General features: G+C 36.3%; 2 protein-coding genes and 1 long non-coding RNA gene across 6 annotated transcripts; 2 read left to right on the top strand and 1 right to left on the bottom strand.

Moving 5' to 3' along the window:
- Positions 1-199: 199 nt before the first annotated feature.
- Positions 200-8,338, top strand: LOC103867966 (protein NUCLEAR FUSION DEFECTIVE 4-like). 4 transcript variants are annotated; one of them, XM_033291504.1, is made up of 5 exons: positions 200-3,463; positions 3,548-3,676; positions 4,245-4,437; positions 4,528-7,363; positions 7,644-8,338. In XM_033291504.1, the coding sequence occupies exons 4-5, from the start codon at positions 6,252-6,254 to the stop codon at positions 8,074-8,076; spliced, it is 1,545 nt and encodes a 514-aa protein (XP_033147395.1). In that variant the 5' UTR covers positions 200-3,463; positions 3,548-3,676; positions 4,245-4,437; positions 4,528-6,251; the 3' UTR covers positions 8,077-8,338. The 4 variants fall into 4 exon arrangements, with proteins under 4 accessions (XP_033147395.1, XP_033147393.1, XP_033147394.1 ...); XM_033291502.1 differs by having other exon boundaries at positions 3,548-4,437; XM_033291503.1 differs by having other exon boundaries at positions 200-3,676.
- A 434-nt stretch (positions 8,339-8,772) lies between these two features.
- On the bottom strand, positions 8,773-10,679 carry LOC117134051. Its single transcript, XR_004458158.1, has 2 exons — positions 9,919-10,679; positions 8,773-9,831 (listed from the first exon to the last, which is right to left on the bottom strand). It is a non-coding gene; the product is annotated as an uncharacterized LOC117134051 (long non-coding RNA).
- A 5,428-nt stretch (positions 10,680-16,107) lies between these two features.
- Positions 16,108-18,590, top strand: LOC117134050 (the record flags this gene model as incomplete). Its single annotated transcript, XM_033291505.1, has 8 exons — positions 16,108-16,421; positions 16,498-16,627; positions 16,924-17,043; positions 17,123-17,299; positions 17,399-17,620; positions 17,715-17,977; positions 18,170-18,252; positions 18,310-18,590. Coding segments are annotated over exons 1-8 (1,524 nt in total), but the record flags the coding sequence as incomplete, so codon positions are not given.
- Between the last annotated feature and the right edge of the window lie 568 nt (positions 18,591-19,158).

The raw sequence follows: 19,158 nt of genomic DNA, 5'->3' as shown, positions 1-19,158 counted from the left end.
GAATTAGCCAATAACACTAATATACAATGTGGCTTTTGAAATGATCTTCGGGCTTTCTATTTTAGTTTTGGGCTTTGGTGTTTTTGATTTTTGTAGATGAAATGCTGATTTGTCTCTCGACAAATAAACGAAGATGAGTGTGTTTACAGCCAAATTATTTTGATTGAAGATAGGTGATATTCTTAAGAATAACATGATTGTTAATATATTGCCGAGTAATGTTTTGCACATGTCAGAACATGAGAACAGTTTGACTACTTATATTTAGAAAGCACAAGAAACCTGCACCCTGGTTAAGATATATACATAAACTAGTTTCAAATGGAGCATATTCATTCTGAAATGTTTGTTCCAAGCAACGACCTATTATGTGTGGCGGGAGAGAATTCTAGGTGACAGAATCAGCTGGGTTATTTTTCGGTTAAATATCTAATTCGTCTTAGAGACAAGGCGGTCTTTAACATAGTATTTTTGATTGCCTATCATACTCCACACAAGTTTAGATTCTCTCCTAAAAATATGGTTTGAATTATGATGCTTCTGTTGATCAAAAGAAAAAAAGTATGATGCTTCTAAATGTGGATCGGATGCAGTGGTTTTGAGTCTATCTTACTCTTTAGTTTCTGTGTACGGTTGTTTGTTTCCATTCTTTATTCTTTATCATACTCACAGACTCACAGTATTCTGTATGTGAATATTTTTCACTATTGTTCTATAAATTTGAAGTTTTATTTATAAAAAAGGTAAATTAATAGAGATGTTAAAAAGAAAAAGCCTCCTGACCAATTTTTTTAAAAAGAATCTCTAATGTTCTAAATGTTTAATTTGAATAAAATAAATGTGTTAGAAGTCTTTAAAAAGATTGAAGGTAAGCCGAATTGGCAACTGGAGTACCACTGGAGTTGGTGTCGGTATGAAATTATTGGAGATTGTCTGATGAAGAACACACAGCTGGATATCAACCAACGAGCTACGACTTCTTTCTTTTGCTGTCTTTTTAAACATCATTTCTTCCTATTTTATACGTTTAAAAAAAAAATAAGAATTATCTTAGGCAAGATAGTAAGAAGAAAATAGGTCAATTACGGACGAGTCGGTTTCGATCCTAAACGAGCTACCATTCTCACGTCGTCCAAAAGACCAAAACATAGGACAAGATGACAATAGGCAAGAAAATATTTCAATGACGGACGAGTCGGTTTTGATCCTAACCAATCTACAATTTCTACGTCGAAATCAAAGAACAAATTGCACAATACGCAAGAAAGTAGGTCAATGACGGGAGAGTCAGTTTCGATCCTAAACCTGTGTCATGGTGCGTGTTTCCTAGAAACAAGGACATCAATTAACGCTTCTTCTTTTATCATGAAACGTGAAAGAGAATGAAAGTATCAATCACGATTTTTAATTTAGTTGTGAACATTATATTGTTTTAGTACATATTTATATGCCAATTGTGAATTAGTGAGTTTTATTATATATCAGGAATTCGAATTATTGTGCGACCGTACTCATTAATTGGTTAGACTTTATTTAAATAGTAGTTGAATGTAACTTATCATTGTGAAAAATAGAAAATTTAGCGTTTAATTAGAACGTCATATTTATTCCCTACAAATAAACATATATGTTTGTCACAATACGTGTTTTGTTGTAAGTGTTTCCAATAATGTTGATTTTGAAATTCAATGGTGCATTTATGTATTGATATGTTATTCTAATATAATAATATATAGTTTAAGGTACAACTCTATATGAAAACGAAAAATAAGTACCAGACGTTGCAGTTTATAAGTTTTTCTAGTATCATCATGTCATTATCCATATTGAATTTAGATATAGTGTCTGTATGAATCATATATGTTGGTATTTTAGATATGCTGAATTTTTGAGATATCAAAGAGTGAATACTTGGTTTGGATATTGTTTGATGTTATCAAATTATTGGATGAGACAAGTTTACTTGCAAGTCTCCTCTATCCTTGTAGAATCCAGTCTGAAATGTAGAAAGATGTTGGAGACCTTCTCATTGACCTTTATCTGACGACTATGGCTCAGCCAGTTCTCATGAATCTCATCAGTTCATCGAATCCACTATATCAAGCAGCCTTAAAGGTGTTACAATATGTGAAAAGTAGCGGCTAAAATACATTTTGTAGATTTTTCTCTAGTTTTACATACGCGGATTATGAGTATCTTGTTTAGATGCTAGAAGGCACTACTTATGAAGTTGTTGGTGTGCTTGGCGTTAGGGGTTGGGGTCGGTGTCCTGCATGTCCAGTTTAGGGCCATGGGGCGGGTAATTTCCACGGGACGGGTTGGATCACAGTCTGTTTCTCTCGGATATTCATTGATTTCCTGGAAATCTTGCTAATATAAGCATCATGTTATGTCAAGGCTTCTGCAAAGGTTGAATACATCGTTTTGTATTTGATGTTTGCGAGATTGTTTGGTTCGTTGCATTCTCAAAGAAGGGGTTCAAAATTTCTTCATGTTCGGACAGAGTTAAAAATGTTGGTGTGCTACACTTCAGAAATTTAATAAACAATATGTGAGTTTTTAATATTTTCTTGACATCGATAATGTTAATGTACATATTGACTTGATCATGTACTAACATCTTTCCCGAATGTATATTTCCTCTCTTTTTAAACTAGGTTAGCAAACTGTGGTATGATCTAATTCTCACACAAAAGTATATGTTTTTTCTCATGGGATGATATAAAAAAGCATGAAGAGTTGGTTGCCGGTATGGTAGAAACGTTCTATGTAAACATTTTACTTTGATGAAAACACATAATTCTGATACGTCAGGAACTCGCTCCATCACTAGTTATATTTATACACGTACTTCTGTTGTCAACAACTTAGTTATATACTTATATATCCTTATATACCGTTGTACGTAAGTAACGTAACTTAAGAATGTCATAAAAGATTAGTGGTCTTTGTGAGTTTGTGAAATTTATTACTATCGTAGTTATTTAATTTTATTTTCACCATCTAACAACTTTACTAAATCATAATTAATTGTTAGACTGTAAAAATAAAAGTTTTTTGTGGAAATCATTTTAGTCCGGTGGTTTTTACTAACTGTTCATCAACGTTTCTAAATTAGGAGGTTTAGGCTTCAAGTCATAGAAAAGATTAATTACATACATCACAATACTAAAAAGAACATAACGTCACTTAAAATAATCAACCAATAACAACATTTCGTTTTTTTGGGCTTAAATTTACGTTTGGACTGTGTGTATGTGTTTGGTCTCTAATATCAATTAACCTAAAAACCTACCACAAAGACCCAAACCTAAAACTAAGACGCCGAGATGCCGAGGCCATTCTCCTCCGACACTTCGTCTTCTGATAATGGTTTCTCTTGCTGATGCAGGCACTGAAGAAAGAAAAAGTTCCACTGCCATCCTCTATACCTGCCAAATCTGGAGGTGGAACGCAGAAGAAGGTAACCTCCTATCAAATTTTATCTTCTTTTGATTCATATTTTCTTTTGCTTACGTTGCTTTTTTCTTTTCTTGATTCGACATAGATGGAGCTAAGGAAAGCAAAACTAAAAGGTGAACAACAGTTTGTCTTCGATCAGGCAACTACCGACAAACTTCAGTCTGAAGCCCTTATGTTCAAATTGATCTAGCATATTTTCGCTGACCGTGTTCGTGTAAGTTACTATCTCCACTCTTTAAAGGTTCCAACTTTTCAGCTCCTGCATCGTGTGTGTGTGTTATTTTCTAGCTAATTCAATGGGTTTAGGTCTCTTTTATGGATTTGAATATCAATTATCAGTTATTTGTTATATTTTATAAAAACCCAACGTTTTCAACTTTTTCTGGATAAGCTCTTTATGGTGAGCTTAGTTTTTTTAATGCTTTTGATTGGTATAACTGGATGGATTTTGATAACATATTTATGTCTTTCCATCATTTTGTTAAAACCAAAACCTTCTTGATATTCATATTAGTGAGTTTGTTCATTATTGGGTATGCTTATCAAGCTTAAGTAAGAAACGCCGTTCTTGCTTACTTGCTTGTGACTAAATGATCTTACTTTCGTATGGTTTGCACACTGATGTTGTGCTAGAAAATTAGCAAGTCTTTGGTCATTCAAAAGAAGACCATGATGAGCTACTCCTAAGTGTTGTGGGCGTGTACTACATGGTCAAACGGCTCAAGTATTTCATGGTAAATACATTGCTACTATCTATATGTTTGGTTGTTTGGATGTGACAGGATATAGGATTGGGTGGAGCATGGAGCTTAAGTGGCAGATTGTTGTTCGATGGCTGAAGCAGAGAGGTATATGGGGAAGAATAGGAAGCGAGAGAACAAAGGGAAATGGGGTCTACACCTCAAGCCTTTTCAAGCTATGTGAATGATATGGACCTGATAGATTTCATGGAGTTGCAGCTGCTGTCTCACAGTTGTAAGTGTTTGAGACACTAAATACGTGGAACAAATGTGAGATGAGTTTTGTGTTGTAACTGAAAGATGAGTTGTTTATTTGTTTTTGCAGGAGAATGTCTGTAGAATGCAGCAAGTGATCTACAATGAGATATTCAAAGGGAATATGATGAAAAAGTTGGATGCATACATGCTGTTGAAGATTGATCCGACCAAAGTGCACTGAGTTTACAGTATACTTGTGAAGAAGGGTACGTCTCAACATGAAAACATCTAAACGCATGTCTATGGCTCTTTACATTGTATGTTTATGCCTCTTTACATTATCAGTACATATATATTGAATTTGAAGCTAGAATATCGTTATCTTACAAGAAGTTTCTGTTACAGGTCAATTACTTCCCATCAAGAAATCTATAAACCTAGATATATGCAAAGTTATAATGAATTATAAACTAAAATGTGGCTGGTGTGTTGGTCTTCATTGAAAAAGTGACCAATACACCCAGCACCCACACATATATTAATCAGTTTTAAAAACAATTTAACTTGCAAATGTTTTCTTTTTGGAACAGAGGCAAGTCAATGTTGTGAAAAATAAAAGAAATTAACTGATTGGATGATATGAAGGCCGTTTCTCAAAAAGAAAGCAAAAACTGATTGGATGACCTGTATACAGCACTAACAATAATGAAATAAGTTTTTTAAAGTTAGGATTAACAAACCAAAAGTAGAAAAACGTATTAGTTTAAAAGAACAATGTTCGATATCTGTTACTTATCTGCACAACAAGATGCATTATAGTTTGTTTCATGCTTACGAACATCTTTAATCCACGTCACAACAAATTTTGTAACCACATAAGGCTAATAGGTTACTAATATGCTGTAAAAAATTATGATATTAAAAAGAAGAGGATACGGAAAAATATTTGTGGCTAACAATGAAAGCTGATAAGTATGAAAAATGAAAAAAAAAAAAGAGTTCATCTATTTTTAAATGATGATGCAAAATAAGCTAAATAAAGAATAAATGAAGAATGAAGTCCATATTTTAAAATTAATCTTATACGTAATTAAAATTAATTATTTTCAATCAAACAATAAACAAATCGGCTATTACATTTTCAAATTGTCAAGCATATATTTAAACTTAGATTGTCATGCATATATTTAGATTTAAAGTGTCATATGCATATATTTAAACTTAAATTTATTTTAAAATAACTTTAAAATCAACTATGCAGAGATTACAATCAAATATAATAAATTAATAGATTTCTATATCATCAATACATACTTTATTTTCTCAAATAATATTGAAAAATGTTCTGAATTTTAAAACCAAAACAAAACCATAATAATATTAGAAAAACCGCGCCGGAAAACCACTAGTATTAATAAAAATATATAAATCTCTAACATAGTTCAAAGAATACTCTGTTAGACAGTAAATTTCCATAAGACAGATAGAATTATGGATTGTGAAATCATTATTTAATATTTTTCGTTATATGTAATATTATAATTAATCATTAATAAAAAAGTTTAAATAAAATAGAAGTCTAAATCATTTATATATAGAAAATGTACTTAAAACGCTTGTAAATACTGAAACAAAACGTTAAAAGAAAACAGGCAACATCAGCATTTAATTTATGCATTAATTTAGCTCTTCCTTTTTCTTGATTACGAAACTAACCACACCTTCCTTCTGATTACCACAACACTAAATCCCTTTAGGAATATAAAATCGACTTCGAATCCACTCAACGAATCATCTCCATATTTTCTAATTTTCCAACCGAGTTAATTAAGCACTCTCTCTTAATAAAACATGTCTCCAAACGTTCTCCGGTGGTTTAGCCTCGTCGCAATCCTCTGGCTTCAGTCTATCAATGGCACCAACCTGAGCTTCCCTGCTTACTCTTCACAGCTCAAAGAGTTTCTCTCAATCTCTCAGTTTAAACTCAACTACCTCTCTTTCGCCTCCGACGCCGGAAAAGTCCTCGGTTTTATCTCCGGGATCGCCGCCGTTTATCTTCCTCTGCCACTCGTCCTTCTCGCCGGTGGTTCTTTAGGTTTCGCCGGCTACGGTCTCCAGTATCTCTGCATCGTCAAAAAGATGTTCACGTTGTCGTTTTACCAGATCTGGGGCTTGAGTTTCTTGGCGGGGAACAGCATCTGCTGGATCAACACGGCTTGTTACATCGTCGCCATCAACAGTTTTCCGGTGAACCGTCAAGTTGCCGTGGGGATCACGGCGAGTTATCAAGGTTTGAGTGGGAAAATCTACACCGACATGGTTCAAACGTTCTTCTACTCGTCTCAACGCGAAGCTGCCTCTGGCTATCTTTTGCTCAACTCTCTCGTCCCATTGGTCGGTTGTCTCGTGACGGCTCCTATGCTGATGCGAGAAGCAAAAGCGACGTCGTCTTCGTCATGGGATATTAACGTGGGGTTTATTGTTTTGTTTGTTGTGACTATAGCCACGGGGATTTACGCTGTGGCTACGAGTCTTCTCACTGCTCCTGCGGTTTTAGTGCTCGTTGGCATTGTTTTGTTTCTTCTTGCTCCTCTCGCTATACCAGTTGGAGTGGGAGTCAAAGAGCTTGTTTCCGCTAGAAGAAGCCAACAAAAGGTACACGACTTGGAAGTTCCTAGTGAAGAAGATCAAAATAAAGAAGAGGAAGAAGAGTTTGATGAGAAGGTGATAGTTGGAGTTAAAGAAGAGGTTGAGTGGACAAAACTATGTAAGAAACTCGATTTTTGGATTGACTTCGGTCTGTATTTGTTCGGTCCAACGGTGGGACTAGTGTTTATGAACAACCTTGGTCAAATAGCTGAATCTCGTGGTTGTGCCGCGACCACTTCTTTGGTCGCTCTCTCGTCGTCGTTCGGGTTTTTTGGCCGCTTGCTTCCTTCGTTACTTGATTACTTCCTCTCTAGGTAAAATCACTTTTGACCTTTTATCCGTTGCCCTTTTTATTAATCAAAAAGATAGTACTAATTAATTAAAAACCTAATCAGTTATCCCATTAATAATACAACTACGTTGACCTAGCACGTACAGTTATAACATATGTTGTATTCCTTGCATGTTGCACCTACGTGGTTGGTCTAGTTCATTGAACAACCTTCGACAAATCGATCACCATTTTTATAATATTTTTCCTTACTTCTCGGAATGTATTCTAAGTCTAACTCTATTATTTTATATTCATTACAGGAACAAGTACATGCCATCAAGCCCGGTTTCTATGGCGGTTTCATTGGTAGCAATGGTTGCTTCGTTTCTAGTCCTCCTCATTGACTCCGACATCGCTCTCTACACTAGCACGGCGATTATCGGTGTCTTCTTAGGAGCTTTGACTTCTCTCTCGGTCACAATGACTGCCGAGCTTTTTGGGACAAAACACTTTGGAGTTAACCACAACATCGTTGTAGGAAGCATTCCGATTGGTTCTTTCGGTTTCGGTTTATTCGCCGCCAAAGTTTACCGTGATGGAGCTGCCTTCGACGGACGTTTTGACGGAAAGTGTTATGGGATGTATTGCTTTCAAACCACTTTCATATTTTGGGGAACGCTCTGCTCGATCGCTGCCGTTCTCGCCGCCGTTTTATATCTACGCAACCGCAAGTTCTTCTCGTCTACGCGGTAGGAAAAAGAACAACATATTTTGAAGAAGAAAAACAGCGTTTTTCGCGGGTTATTATCCACGCAAGCTTTCACTTCATCAAAGGGCAAAAGTTTTTTAGTACCAAACTAATTTTTTGTATACTTATGCCGTTTGTTAAACCGATGGTGAGTAAGTAAAAAATTTTGTATAGTATAGACGTGCAGTAAAAAGTAGATAGAGATAAAAAGAAGCATGCAAGTCTAACGATCCACTTTTCAATCTAAAATCAGTTTTTTTTTTCTTATACGCTGGATAATAGCAAATTCAATAGTATATTTTTTCTTGATTAGTGTAAGATCATTTATGAATGCTGAAGAATTTAAAACGACTTTGTTTGAATATAAGTGGGAAGAATGACTTCATGAATTTTCGTGTGAGTCCCATTAATATACCCAACATAACATTCTGTTGGTGCGTAGTTGATGATTTGTTGGTTCGAACGTGGGTCCAAGAATCTTTGATCATGTGGCTGTTATTTAAGTGAGTAACAATGTTTTTATGAGATTTCAACACTAACCAACATATTCTCAGACGTCAGTTTAAACATTTTGTGAGACTGAGACGGCGTGAACGTATTCAACAGCAAGAATGCCACCTAAACCACATGACTTTCGCAGAATTTAAGATTAGAGCTCTTACCTACATATGCCTAAAGTATATTTGTTCACAGTTATTCAAATGTATTGGAATTTTTTTATTAACTAGGGTAAACCCGCCCTATGGGCGGGGCAGTAAATTAAAAATAATATAGAAACATCTTATATTTCAATGAACATTTGTAAATATAAATGTTTGGATTGATATTTGCTTTTAACTTCAACGGGGGTTGGTTATATCATTTGTGAACCATTATTTCTATGCCATGTTTAGTTAGTTATGTAGGATGTTAGAATATTGAGCGTGAGAACCGTCATTGACCACATAATACATCTTGTAATATATTGTCCTTAATTCATGCTTTATTTGGCGTTGGACATCAGAGCCGTATTAGTTTATTTAATACCAGTCATGCTCTACCAAAAAAAAAGCATTCATGTTTGTTATTTTGTTTGGTATGTCATTCATGTTTGTTATTATAATTCGTATAAATGGAAATGTTTTTTATTTATATGAATGTTGTTGTAAGATCAACCTAATTAAAACGTAAATTAAAATATTAAACATAAATTTTCAGTTCGTAATAATTAATTGTTTGGATTACATATTGCTGGTCGAAATCAAGTGGTGATTCCAAGTTGCCACACGGCCCACACCCACCTTTTTTACAATCTTTGTGAAATTCCACATTGTATACCAAACTCGGTTAGATGTATGGAATTCCAAAAATGATATAAATCGGATTTACGCATGAGCAGGAGAAGAGATGGTTAAACATAGAAACCAAAGAATACTCTCAGTGTTTATACTCGGTTGAAACATGCCCTCACATCAATCCTTTCACTAAGACCACCTCGTGAATAACTCAATCTCTGTAGAAAGCTGATTTGGAGAAAATTCTTAATCTTAACGCCTTCTTCAAAGAAATCTCCTACCAAATTTTGCTTTCGATCTCTTCTTCTGTTTAGGACTACCGCCTAACCATTCTCCCAATACAACGAAGTTTTCATTAAAACCAGACATTACAAACCATGATTCAGCTTCAACTTTGGGCTCAACCTGAAATGTGATTACGACATACCTCAAAACCAGCAGGAAGCTCATAACTTGGAGAGAGATCAACAACTACTCGTAATAAACCTGGTTAAAGACAACATAATAACTCTTGAGAAAAATATACAACAACGGAGGTGACAGAGGGATTATATAAATATGGTTACCATTTACCTGATTTATTACAGGGTTGGTTTATTGCCGCTAAATACTGTAACCCTGTAAGAGAGAATGAAAGAAGAGAGTAACTTTGGGCTCCTTCGGTAAAAATGTTATTTCTCACTTTATTGATTGTGGCTGACCATGAACACAATGAAGATATATATCTGCAAAAAAAAAAACTAAAAGACATAACAAAGCTTGGTTTAATAAGTTTTATCCTTTAACTTTCTCACAATTCTAACAGAAGTTCATATTTTATGTATATGTATTTCATTCAAATTAATTTAAACAGCTAAAGTCATCATAATGCTTGCGTTTTACACGATTGACTTGACATAGAATTTCTAAATCATATTTGTCATATTGATTGTTGTTACCTCTGATATTTTGATTTCTCAGCAGAGAAGTCACTAAATACAATTACTTCCCCACCCTAGAATAAAATCAGACGGTGCAGTTTGAGGTGCTCGTTTTATGGACCTGTTTCTCAAATTAACATTATAAATTAGCCAAAGAGCTTTGAAATTGTAGCTTTAGAAAATCTTTGTTTCTCCAACTGATTTTTCTACAGGTGGAACAATGGTCATTTGTAAGGTAAGGACATAAACTTCCCAACAATAACAGAACTCAGGAATAGATAAAAACAAAGAATGGATGCTGCACCGAGATTCAAGTTCCTTAGTCTCTAGTTAGTCAGTGAGCCAACATCAAATGATCAACCTTATCCTCATCTTTTAGATTTGCAATCTCTCCGTCTTTCACCCCAGTAGCCTATTCCACTACAAGAAAACAGCGGTATTCTGACGGACGTTCCGACGGAAAATGAATTCCTCGGAATATACCGAGGCATTTCCGAGGCAATTCCGAGGAAACACAAAATTTTGCTTCCTCGGAATTCCGTCGGAATATTCCGACGGAATTCCGAGGAAAATTCATTTCGTCGGAATATTCCGACGGAATACCGAGGAAACTAGTATTCCTCGGAAAAAACCGATGAATTCCGAGGAAATATTATAGACGTTAGAGAGCCGTTGGAGAGCCGTTGGGGGGATTTTAAAAATTCCGAGGAAATTCCGACGAACTAGCCGTTTGCATCGGAATTCCGTCGGAATTTCCTCGGACCGTCGGCAGGATTTCAACTATAAATACAAGCACCCCTCTTCCTCTTCATTCACACCATATCTTCATCCTCCCTCTCACTTTCTTTACACACGAATTTGATTCATAAAAAACATGTCTTCTTCAAATTATTTTCGTTCTTGGATCGATCGACCTCATTTGGATCCGAACACGAGATTGCTTACGGAAGAATACCAACAAGGTATAACCGAATTCATGGGGTTAGTTCACCGACAACCGGAAGCAAAAACAGGTATGTTAAGATGTCCTTGCTCTAATTGTAAAAATAAAAAAGTTATTAAAGAATGGGATGTTTGGACTCATTTATATTTGAGTGGGTTTACACGAAGTTACAAAATTTGGTATCATCATGGAGAAACTGATTATGAACTTGGTAGTACTAGCGAACCTCAGCCAGCGGTTAGATTAGAAGATCCAATTAGAACGGATGTAGATTACGGTGTAGGTACTGAGCAGATGGTAAATGATCATTTTAGAGGGGAAGATTTACCCAATGCCGAAGCTAGGAGATTTTATGATATGTTGGATGCTGGAAAGCAACCATTGTACGAAGGTTGCAGAGATGGTCATTCAGCTTTATCATCTGCTACAAGATTGATGGGCATTAAGACGGATTATAATTTGGCTGAAGACTGTGTGGATGCGATTGCTGATTATGTAAAAGGTATTCTACCCGAAGATAATGTAGCTCCTGGCTCATACTACGAGGTTCAGAAACTCGTAGCTGGTCTTGGTTTATCGTATCAGGTAATAGATGTATGCAGAGACAACTGCATGATTTATTGGAGGGCGGATGAACAGCGGGTTTCATGCAAATTTTGTGGGAAGCCTCGTTATAAAGATACGAGTGGAAGAGTTCCAGTACCATATAAAAGGATGTGGTATTTGCCTTTGACGGAAAGGTTGCAGAGGCTGTATCTGTCTGAACGCACAGCGCAACCAATGAGATGGCATGCGGAGCACTCAACAGATGGTGAGATCAGACATCCTTCAGATGCAAAAGCGTGGAAGCATTTCCAATCAAAGTATCCCGACTTTGCGTATGAGAGAAGAAATGTCTACCTTGGATTATGTACTGATGGTTTCAGCCCGTTTGGCAAGAGTGGAAGACAGTATTCTCTATGGCCAGTCATTCTTACACCATACAACCTACCCCCAAACTTGTGCTTGCGACGAGAGTTTTTGTTTCTCTCGATTCTCGTTCCCGGACCAGAGCATCCTAAGAGATCACTTGATGTGTTTCTTCAGCCACTAATATATGAGTTGCAACAACTATGGACTCAAGGTGCTGAAACATACGATGTTTCGTATAAAGAAAACTTTCAAATGCGGGCAGTACTAATGTGGACAATAAGTGATTTTCCAGCATATGGTATGTTATCTGGATGGACAACGCATGGAAGGCTATCATGTCCATATTGTCAAGATAACACTGATGCTTTCCAACTAAAACACGGAAGGAAAACGTGTTGGTTTGACTGTCACAGGAGATTTCTACCACCAGATCATCCATATCGTAGAAGTAGGAATTTGTTTACGAAGAACAAGAGGGTGTTTGACAGTCCACCTCCGGAAATTCGTGGGAAAGATTTGAAGACACAACTTAGAGATTTTGGTGCAGAAAGGACGCCAGACGTCGGTGGACATGAGCATTTTCCGGTAGATGGTGTTGGAAACCTACATAACTGGCACAAAAAAAGTATTTTTTGGGATCTGCCATACTGGGAGGATCATCTACTAAGGCATAATTTAGATGTCATGCATATCGAGAAGAACTTTTTTGACAATCTCATGAACACGATCCTTAATGTTCAAGGTAAAACAAAGGATAATTTGAAGTCAAGACTGGATTTAGTCGATATATGTGCTCGTTCAGAACTTCATGTTGATGAGAGTGGTAGGGCTCCTTTTCCCATATACCGACTTGATGCAGCGGGAAAGGATGCGTTCTTTGATTGGATTTCAAACGATGTGGAATTTCCAGACGGTTACGCATCTAATTTGCGTAACTGTATCGACAGAAAGGAAGGAAAGTTTACTGGCTTGAAAAGCCATGATTGCCATGTAATGATGCAGCGTCTCCTTCCGTTTGCCTTCAAGGAACTATTACCACGAAATGTTCATGAAGCAATTGCAGGGATAAGTGGTTTCTTCCGCGATTTATGCACAAGATCAGTGACTCTTGAAGGTATTGAAAATTTGAAGACTAACATAGCTGTGATTCAGTGCAACCTTGAGAAGATATTTCCTCCCTCATTTTTTGATGTTATGGAGCATCTTGTTATTCACCTGGTAAGAGAATTGGAACTTGGTGGTCCTGTGCAGTATAGATGGATGTATCTGTATGAGCGGTATATGTTCCATTTGAAGAAGATGGTGAAAAATTTAAGTAGGGTGGAAGGGTCTATAGTCGCACAGATGATCAATGAAGAAACTTCAAACTTTGCCGAGTACTACTTTCCAGCAGAAGTTCAGACCAAAAACAGAAGACCTGCTCGGCATGATGATAGAGGCGAACGGGCAACATATCATTGGAAGGTTCCAGACATTTTCACAGACGTTGGACGACTTAGCGGAAAACCAAAGGACCGTCGACTTACTGATCAGGAGCGCAGTCATTTGCAAACATATTTACTCACCAACTGCGAAGATGTTCTTCAATATGAAAGGATTTTCATGGCAGAAAAGCGGTTAGAATATAGATACGCCACAGAGGACGAACTAGAAGAAATGAAGCAGAGAGAATTTGGTGGATGGATGTTTACTTATGTGAGTGATGGTTTGGCCAGAGGTGAAACATTTGACGATTGGATACGCGAGATGGTCGTTGGACCAAACTTTGTTGTGAAGTCATATCCGAGATTTTGTACTCGAGGATATGCATTCACAACTCAGAAGAGGAGACGTTCGAGTACGACTTACGATGCTGGTGTTTGTTCTGCATCAGGAGATGATGTATACTACGGACACATAAATGAGATTTTGGAAATCAAGTATTTGGGCATGGTTGGATTGCGCTGTACTGTTTTCTATTGTGACTGGCACGACAACACTCCAGATCGAGGTGTGAGAACAGATGCATTTGGTGTTACATCAGTAAATTCAAGACGGAAGCTGCAATATTATGATCCTTTCATTCTTGCTTCTCAGGCCGATCAGGTTTGTTATATCAAGTACCCCCGGGTAAGGAACAGAGATGATCCATGGGTTACTGTTACAAGACTCAACCCGAGAGGCCGAGTTCAGGGAAGTTCTGAGCTGGAAGACCCACTACAACCAAGCACATCCGGCAACTTAAGTGCAGCAGAAGATTTAGGTGGAGTTGGCCTTGTAGTCGATTTAACTGACTTCGGAGAAGAAGCCGCCGTTCACGTAGAGGATGAACCAGTGATTGGAGAGTTTCACCAAGATCCAGATTCAGATTCATCTGGTGATGACGACTCGGAAACAGACTAGCGTCGACCTTTTTTTTTTTTTTTTTTTAAAGGAAAATTCCGAGGAAATTCCGAGGACAGATAGGTTTTCCTCGGAATTTCCTCGGAATAGATCTTCTCGATTGAAAACCCCAAGTTCCTCGGAATTCCCTCGGAAAATTCCGAGGAAATTCCGAGGAACTCATTATGTTCGTCGGAATTTCCTCGGAAAATTCCGAGGATATTCCGAGGAGATGGGGATTTGATTATAGATTCTTTTTCCTCGGAATCTCCTCGGTATATTCCGAGGAAATGCTGACGAACATAAGGATTTCCTCGGAATCTCCTCGGTATATTCCGAGGAAATTCCGAGGAACTGGGGGTTTTAAATCGAAAACAACGTTTTACGGATTGAATAACACGTATATAACCTTCATTAAGTGTCATAACCAGATTATGATGTTTGGAACTATGAACTTTGGTGTTTTATCCAATAACAAACACTTTTACGATTGCATGAACGAAAACCACACAACATAAGAGAAACACTTATACACTTTAATAAATGGTAAAGGGAATACTTACAATTATTTTTGAAATTGTGTTATTTCATGGTTTATGATCATCTATACAAAGAATCCTCAATGGTATGCATTATAATTGTATAAGAAATGAAATACGGCGAAAATAATCGATGTTTTAAAACCCCAAACCCTGGTTCCTCAGAAATTCCTCGGAGATTACCGAGGGTATTCCGAGGAATCATTGTTCGTCGGAATATTTTCATTTAACCGGGTAAACCAAGCCGCCAAATATTTCGGGAAAATTGAATCAAAGAATTCCGAGGAAATTCCGACGGAAATATTAAATATTTCCGAGGAAATTCCGACGGATAGTTTCCGTCGGACGCCTCATAATATTAGGGCGAGCCCGATCTTCTTCCCCATTTCTCTCTTTCTCTCCGCGCCGCTGAGCCTCTCCTCTCGCGATTTCCGGCGACTCCACCGTTCTCTCTCGCGTTTTTCCGGCGAATCTCCCCTAATCCTCCCCCATAATCATGTAAGAACCCTATCCCACTCTTTTAGGTTAGATTTGTATGGTTTTTAAGTAGATTTGATGATTTTGGAATGAGATTTATAGATTTTGTTAGGGTGAATGGTAGATTTGTGTAAAATCGAGTTTGATTATGTATTTCACTTGATTTGATTTTTTTTTTTAGTTTTTATTAATTTTGTGGTTATAAAAATCGAATTTGAAATTATATATATATATTGAAAACGTTTTTTGTATATAAAATCTATTTTTTGCATTTTAAATTCATTTATATATTTATTAAACATTTTTAAAATCTATAAAACTTTTTTTAAGATTAAAAATCATTTATATAATATTTAAAAACATTTTTTTTGTATTTTATATGTAAAATATAAATTTCTATATTTATTAAACATTTTTAATATTATGAAAACTATTTTTGTAATTATTTAACATTTTAAACATTTTTAAAACTATTTTTCGTAATTATTATGTTTTTGGGATTTATTTAAACTATTTTTAAAATTTTTAAACTATTTTTTATTTATTAAAACTTTTTTTATTTAAACTGTTTTTTTTAATTAAAATTATTAGAACTAATTTTTAAATATGTTTTTTTTTAATTTACAGGTCTAATGATGATCAGATCCGGCCTCGCCAGCGTCGTAGCCGGGGTGGTATGGGGAGCCAGTCTCGGGGTTCTTCCAGCCATGTTCAGGATTCCGTTTCGCCCCACAGCTCATACCATACATCTCCCTCTCCATTACTCGCTCCTGCTGCTCCCGCTCCCGCTGCTGCACCCGCTCCTGGTCCCGCTGCTGCACCCGGTCCTCTGGGAGTGATGAGGGTTGCGGAGTTGGTTCGACAGCCCGGTCGTGACCATCTTCCCTATCTCACTGAGTATCCACATGGACATGGTCAAACATGGTAATTTAAACTTTTATTTTTTAAACTATTTTTTATTTAAACTATTTTTTTATTAATAATTTATTTTTTTTATTAGGTTCAACCGATCCGGGAATGGGATCAGCGCATGGATCAACCGTATGATGTACTCGGCCCTCGACAGCGGACATCCGACTTTCACTCACTTCCCTGTCGAGAAGCAGCATCTGTGGTTTCAGCAGTTTGCGGTAAGTATTCTAATTTTTAAATTATATTTTTTATATTATTAAAACTATTTTTTGTAATTATTAAACTATTTTCTATATTTATTAGACATTTTAAATATTATTAAAACTTATTTTTGTAATTATTAAACTAATTTCTATATTTATTAGACATTTTAAATATTATTAAAACTTATTTTTGTAATTATTAAATTATTTTTTTAATTATTAAACTATTTTTTATTTATTAAAACGACGATTTTTGTAATTATTAAACTATTATATTTTTGTGCTTAAAAACTATTTTTAAACTATTTCAGCAAGAATTCAACTGGAATGCCGATGATACGCTCTCTATCTATCACCATTTTGTCCATAAAGTTATGGACAACTATGGGAAGCAGATGTACGAGTGGAAGAAGAAGTGGGAAGTAAACAAGGTAGTTTTTAATTTATTAACAATTTTTAATTTATTAAACTATTTTTAAAATTATTAAACTTTTTTTTTTAAATTAAAAGGTCCCAAAGTCGATGAACGACACGGTCTGGAAGGAGTTGTGTGCGCATTGGGATAAAGAAGAGACGAAAGAAACTTCTTCCACCAACTCCAACAACCGCAGGAGCGACCGTAAAGGAAAGGGCATCTACAAGCATAACTTGGGTGCTCAATCTATTGCCACTCTGGCGGATCGCATGGTAAGCTCAACCGCTTTTTCTTCAATTATTTAAGTTTCAGAATTTTATTTTTTTGCATTTTCAAATTTCTAATGTTTGTCTAATTTATTTTTTTTCAAGGCGGAAGAAAATGAAGGCCACCCAGTTGATGATCTCGCCCTTATGAAAAGGGCGTATACCAACAAGAAGACCGGCCAGATTGATGATGGTCTTGTGAGGGACGTGGTCGACCTGGTCCAAACTCAGGTGTATGACGAAGTGTCTCAGCTTCAAACCGATGATGACGATTCGACGGCCTCGACCAACTTGTCTCGGGTTCGAATCAACGAAATCGTTGAATCGGTAAGTTTTTTTTTTTAAAAGTTCAATTTAATTATTTCTTGATTTTTATTTTATCATCAATTTAAATTATCTAACTTGGTTATTTATATTTCAGTCGGTTCCAAAGAAAAAGGGACGTTTGGTCGGTTTGGGTCGTCGCTCCCGGTCGGCTGCTCCTTCTTCTGCACCACATGCGTATGTTGATCCAGAAGTTCTTACGGCTCAGCTGAAGGACAAGGATGATCGGATATCTGCGTTGGAGACTCAGATGGCAGCTCAACAGGCGGGCTATGAGACCCAGAAGAGGCTGAACGAGCAGATGATGGAGATGATGAAGAGGATGTACCCGAACGAGACGTTCCCGAACATTCAAGACCCGTAGTTTTTTTTTTTTCCAAAAACTCTGAATGTTTTATTTAAATTTGAATATTATCTACTATGTTTTATTTTATGTTTTATTCAATTTTAATTTTAAATTTTAAAAATTTTAATTTTTAAAAATAAAATTAATTTTTTAAAAAAAAAAAATTTTAAAAAAATAATTTTTTTCAAAATTCCGAGGGAATGGAGTTCCTCGGAAAATTCCGAGGAACTTTCTCCCCTCGGCAAATTCCGACGAACTTTAAGTTCCTCGGAATTTTCTGAGGGAAAAAGTTCCTCGGAATTTTCCGAGAAACTCCACTTCCTCGGAAAATTCCGAGGGAAGAAAGTTCCTCGGTATTTTCCGATAAACATTCCGAGGAATATTTCGTCGAAACTTCCGAGGATTGGACCATCGGAATTCCCTCGGTATTTTCCGAGGAACCTTCCGACGAACTTCGTGTCCTCGGAGTATCCTCGGAATTTTGTTTCCTCGGAATTCCGTCGGAAAATTCCGACGGAATTCCGAGGAATTATGAATTTCCGAGGAGTTATTTCCGAGGACTTTTTTCGTCGGTATGTCCTCGGAATAGCGTTATTCCGACGACATACCGACGATTTTTTCCCTCAGTATCCCGATGTTTTCTTGTAGTGTTCATTGGCGCAAAGTTCTTTGGAGAAACCTCTCCAAGATGTTTCTAGAGCTCACATTCCCAGACTGCAACAAATGCGGTTTACTCACGCTAGATTCTTATAGCTTCGTCTCTCAGCTACTTCTGAGAACACTCTTTGGAAACGTCTTTTAACGTCAAGTAATCTGCAAGCATTAAGCACTGAAGCTGTGCGGATTGAGCAGAAGCTGAGTAGCATATATGAAGTATGTCATACATCAAACTTCCTTTTAATAACCCATAAAGATTCCATAATTAAACAAAAATTACATCATATTCTAGCTAAATTGCTCAGATGTATTTCTTTGGTGGTGAAAACATTAATTTGGAAGTAGGCTGAAGAAATTGCACCAATCAAAAGATAGAGATTTCTATATTAACTATGGTCACCAAAATATCCTGCCTTTCTAATCTCATTACATTGAAAAATGTATTTTGAAGCTTTAATTACTTTGTCACTAAATAGATGCACAAATGAGAAAACGAAACATGGGTAGATGATTTTACAAACCCTTTTAACCAAGAAAT

This window comes from Brassica rapa, chromosome A05 (assembly GCF_000309985.2).
Source record: "Brassica rapa cultivar Chiifu-401-42 chromosome A05, CAAS_Brap_v3.01, whole genome shotgun sequence".
NCBI classification, from domain to species: Eukaryota; Viridiplantae; Streptophyta; class Magnoliopsida; order Brassicales; family Brassicaceae; genus Brassica; species Brassica rapa.
This window is presented reverse-complemented; position numbering and strand designations above follow the sequence as displayed.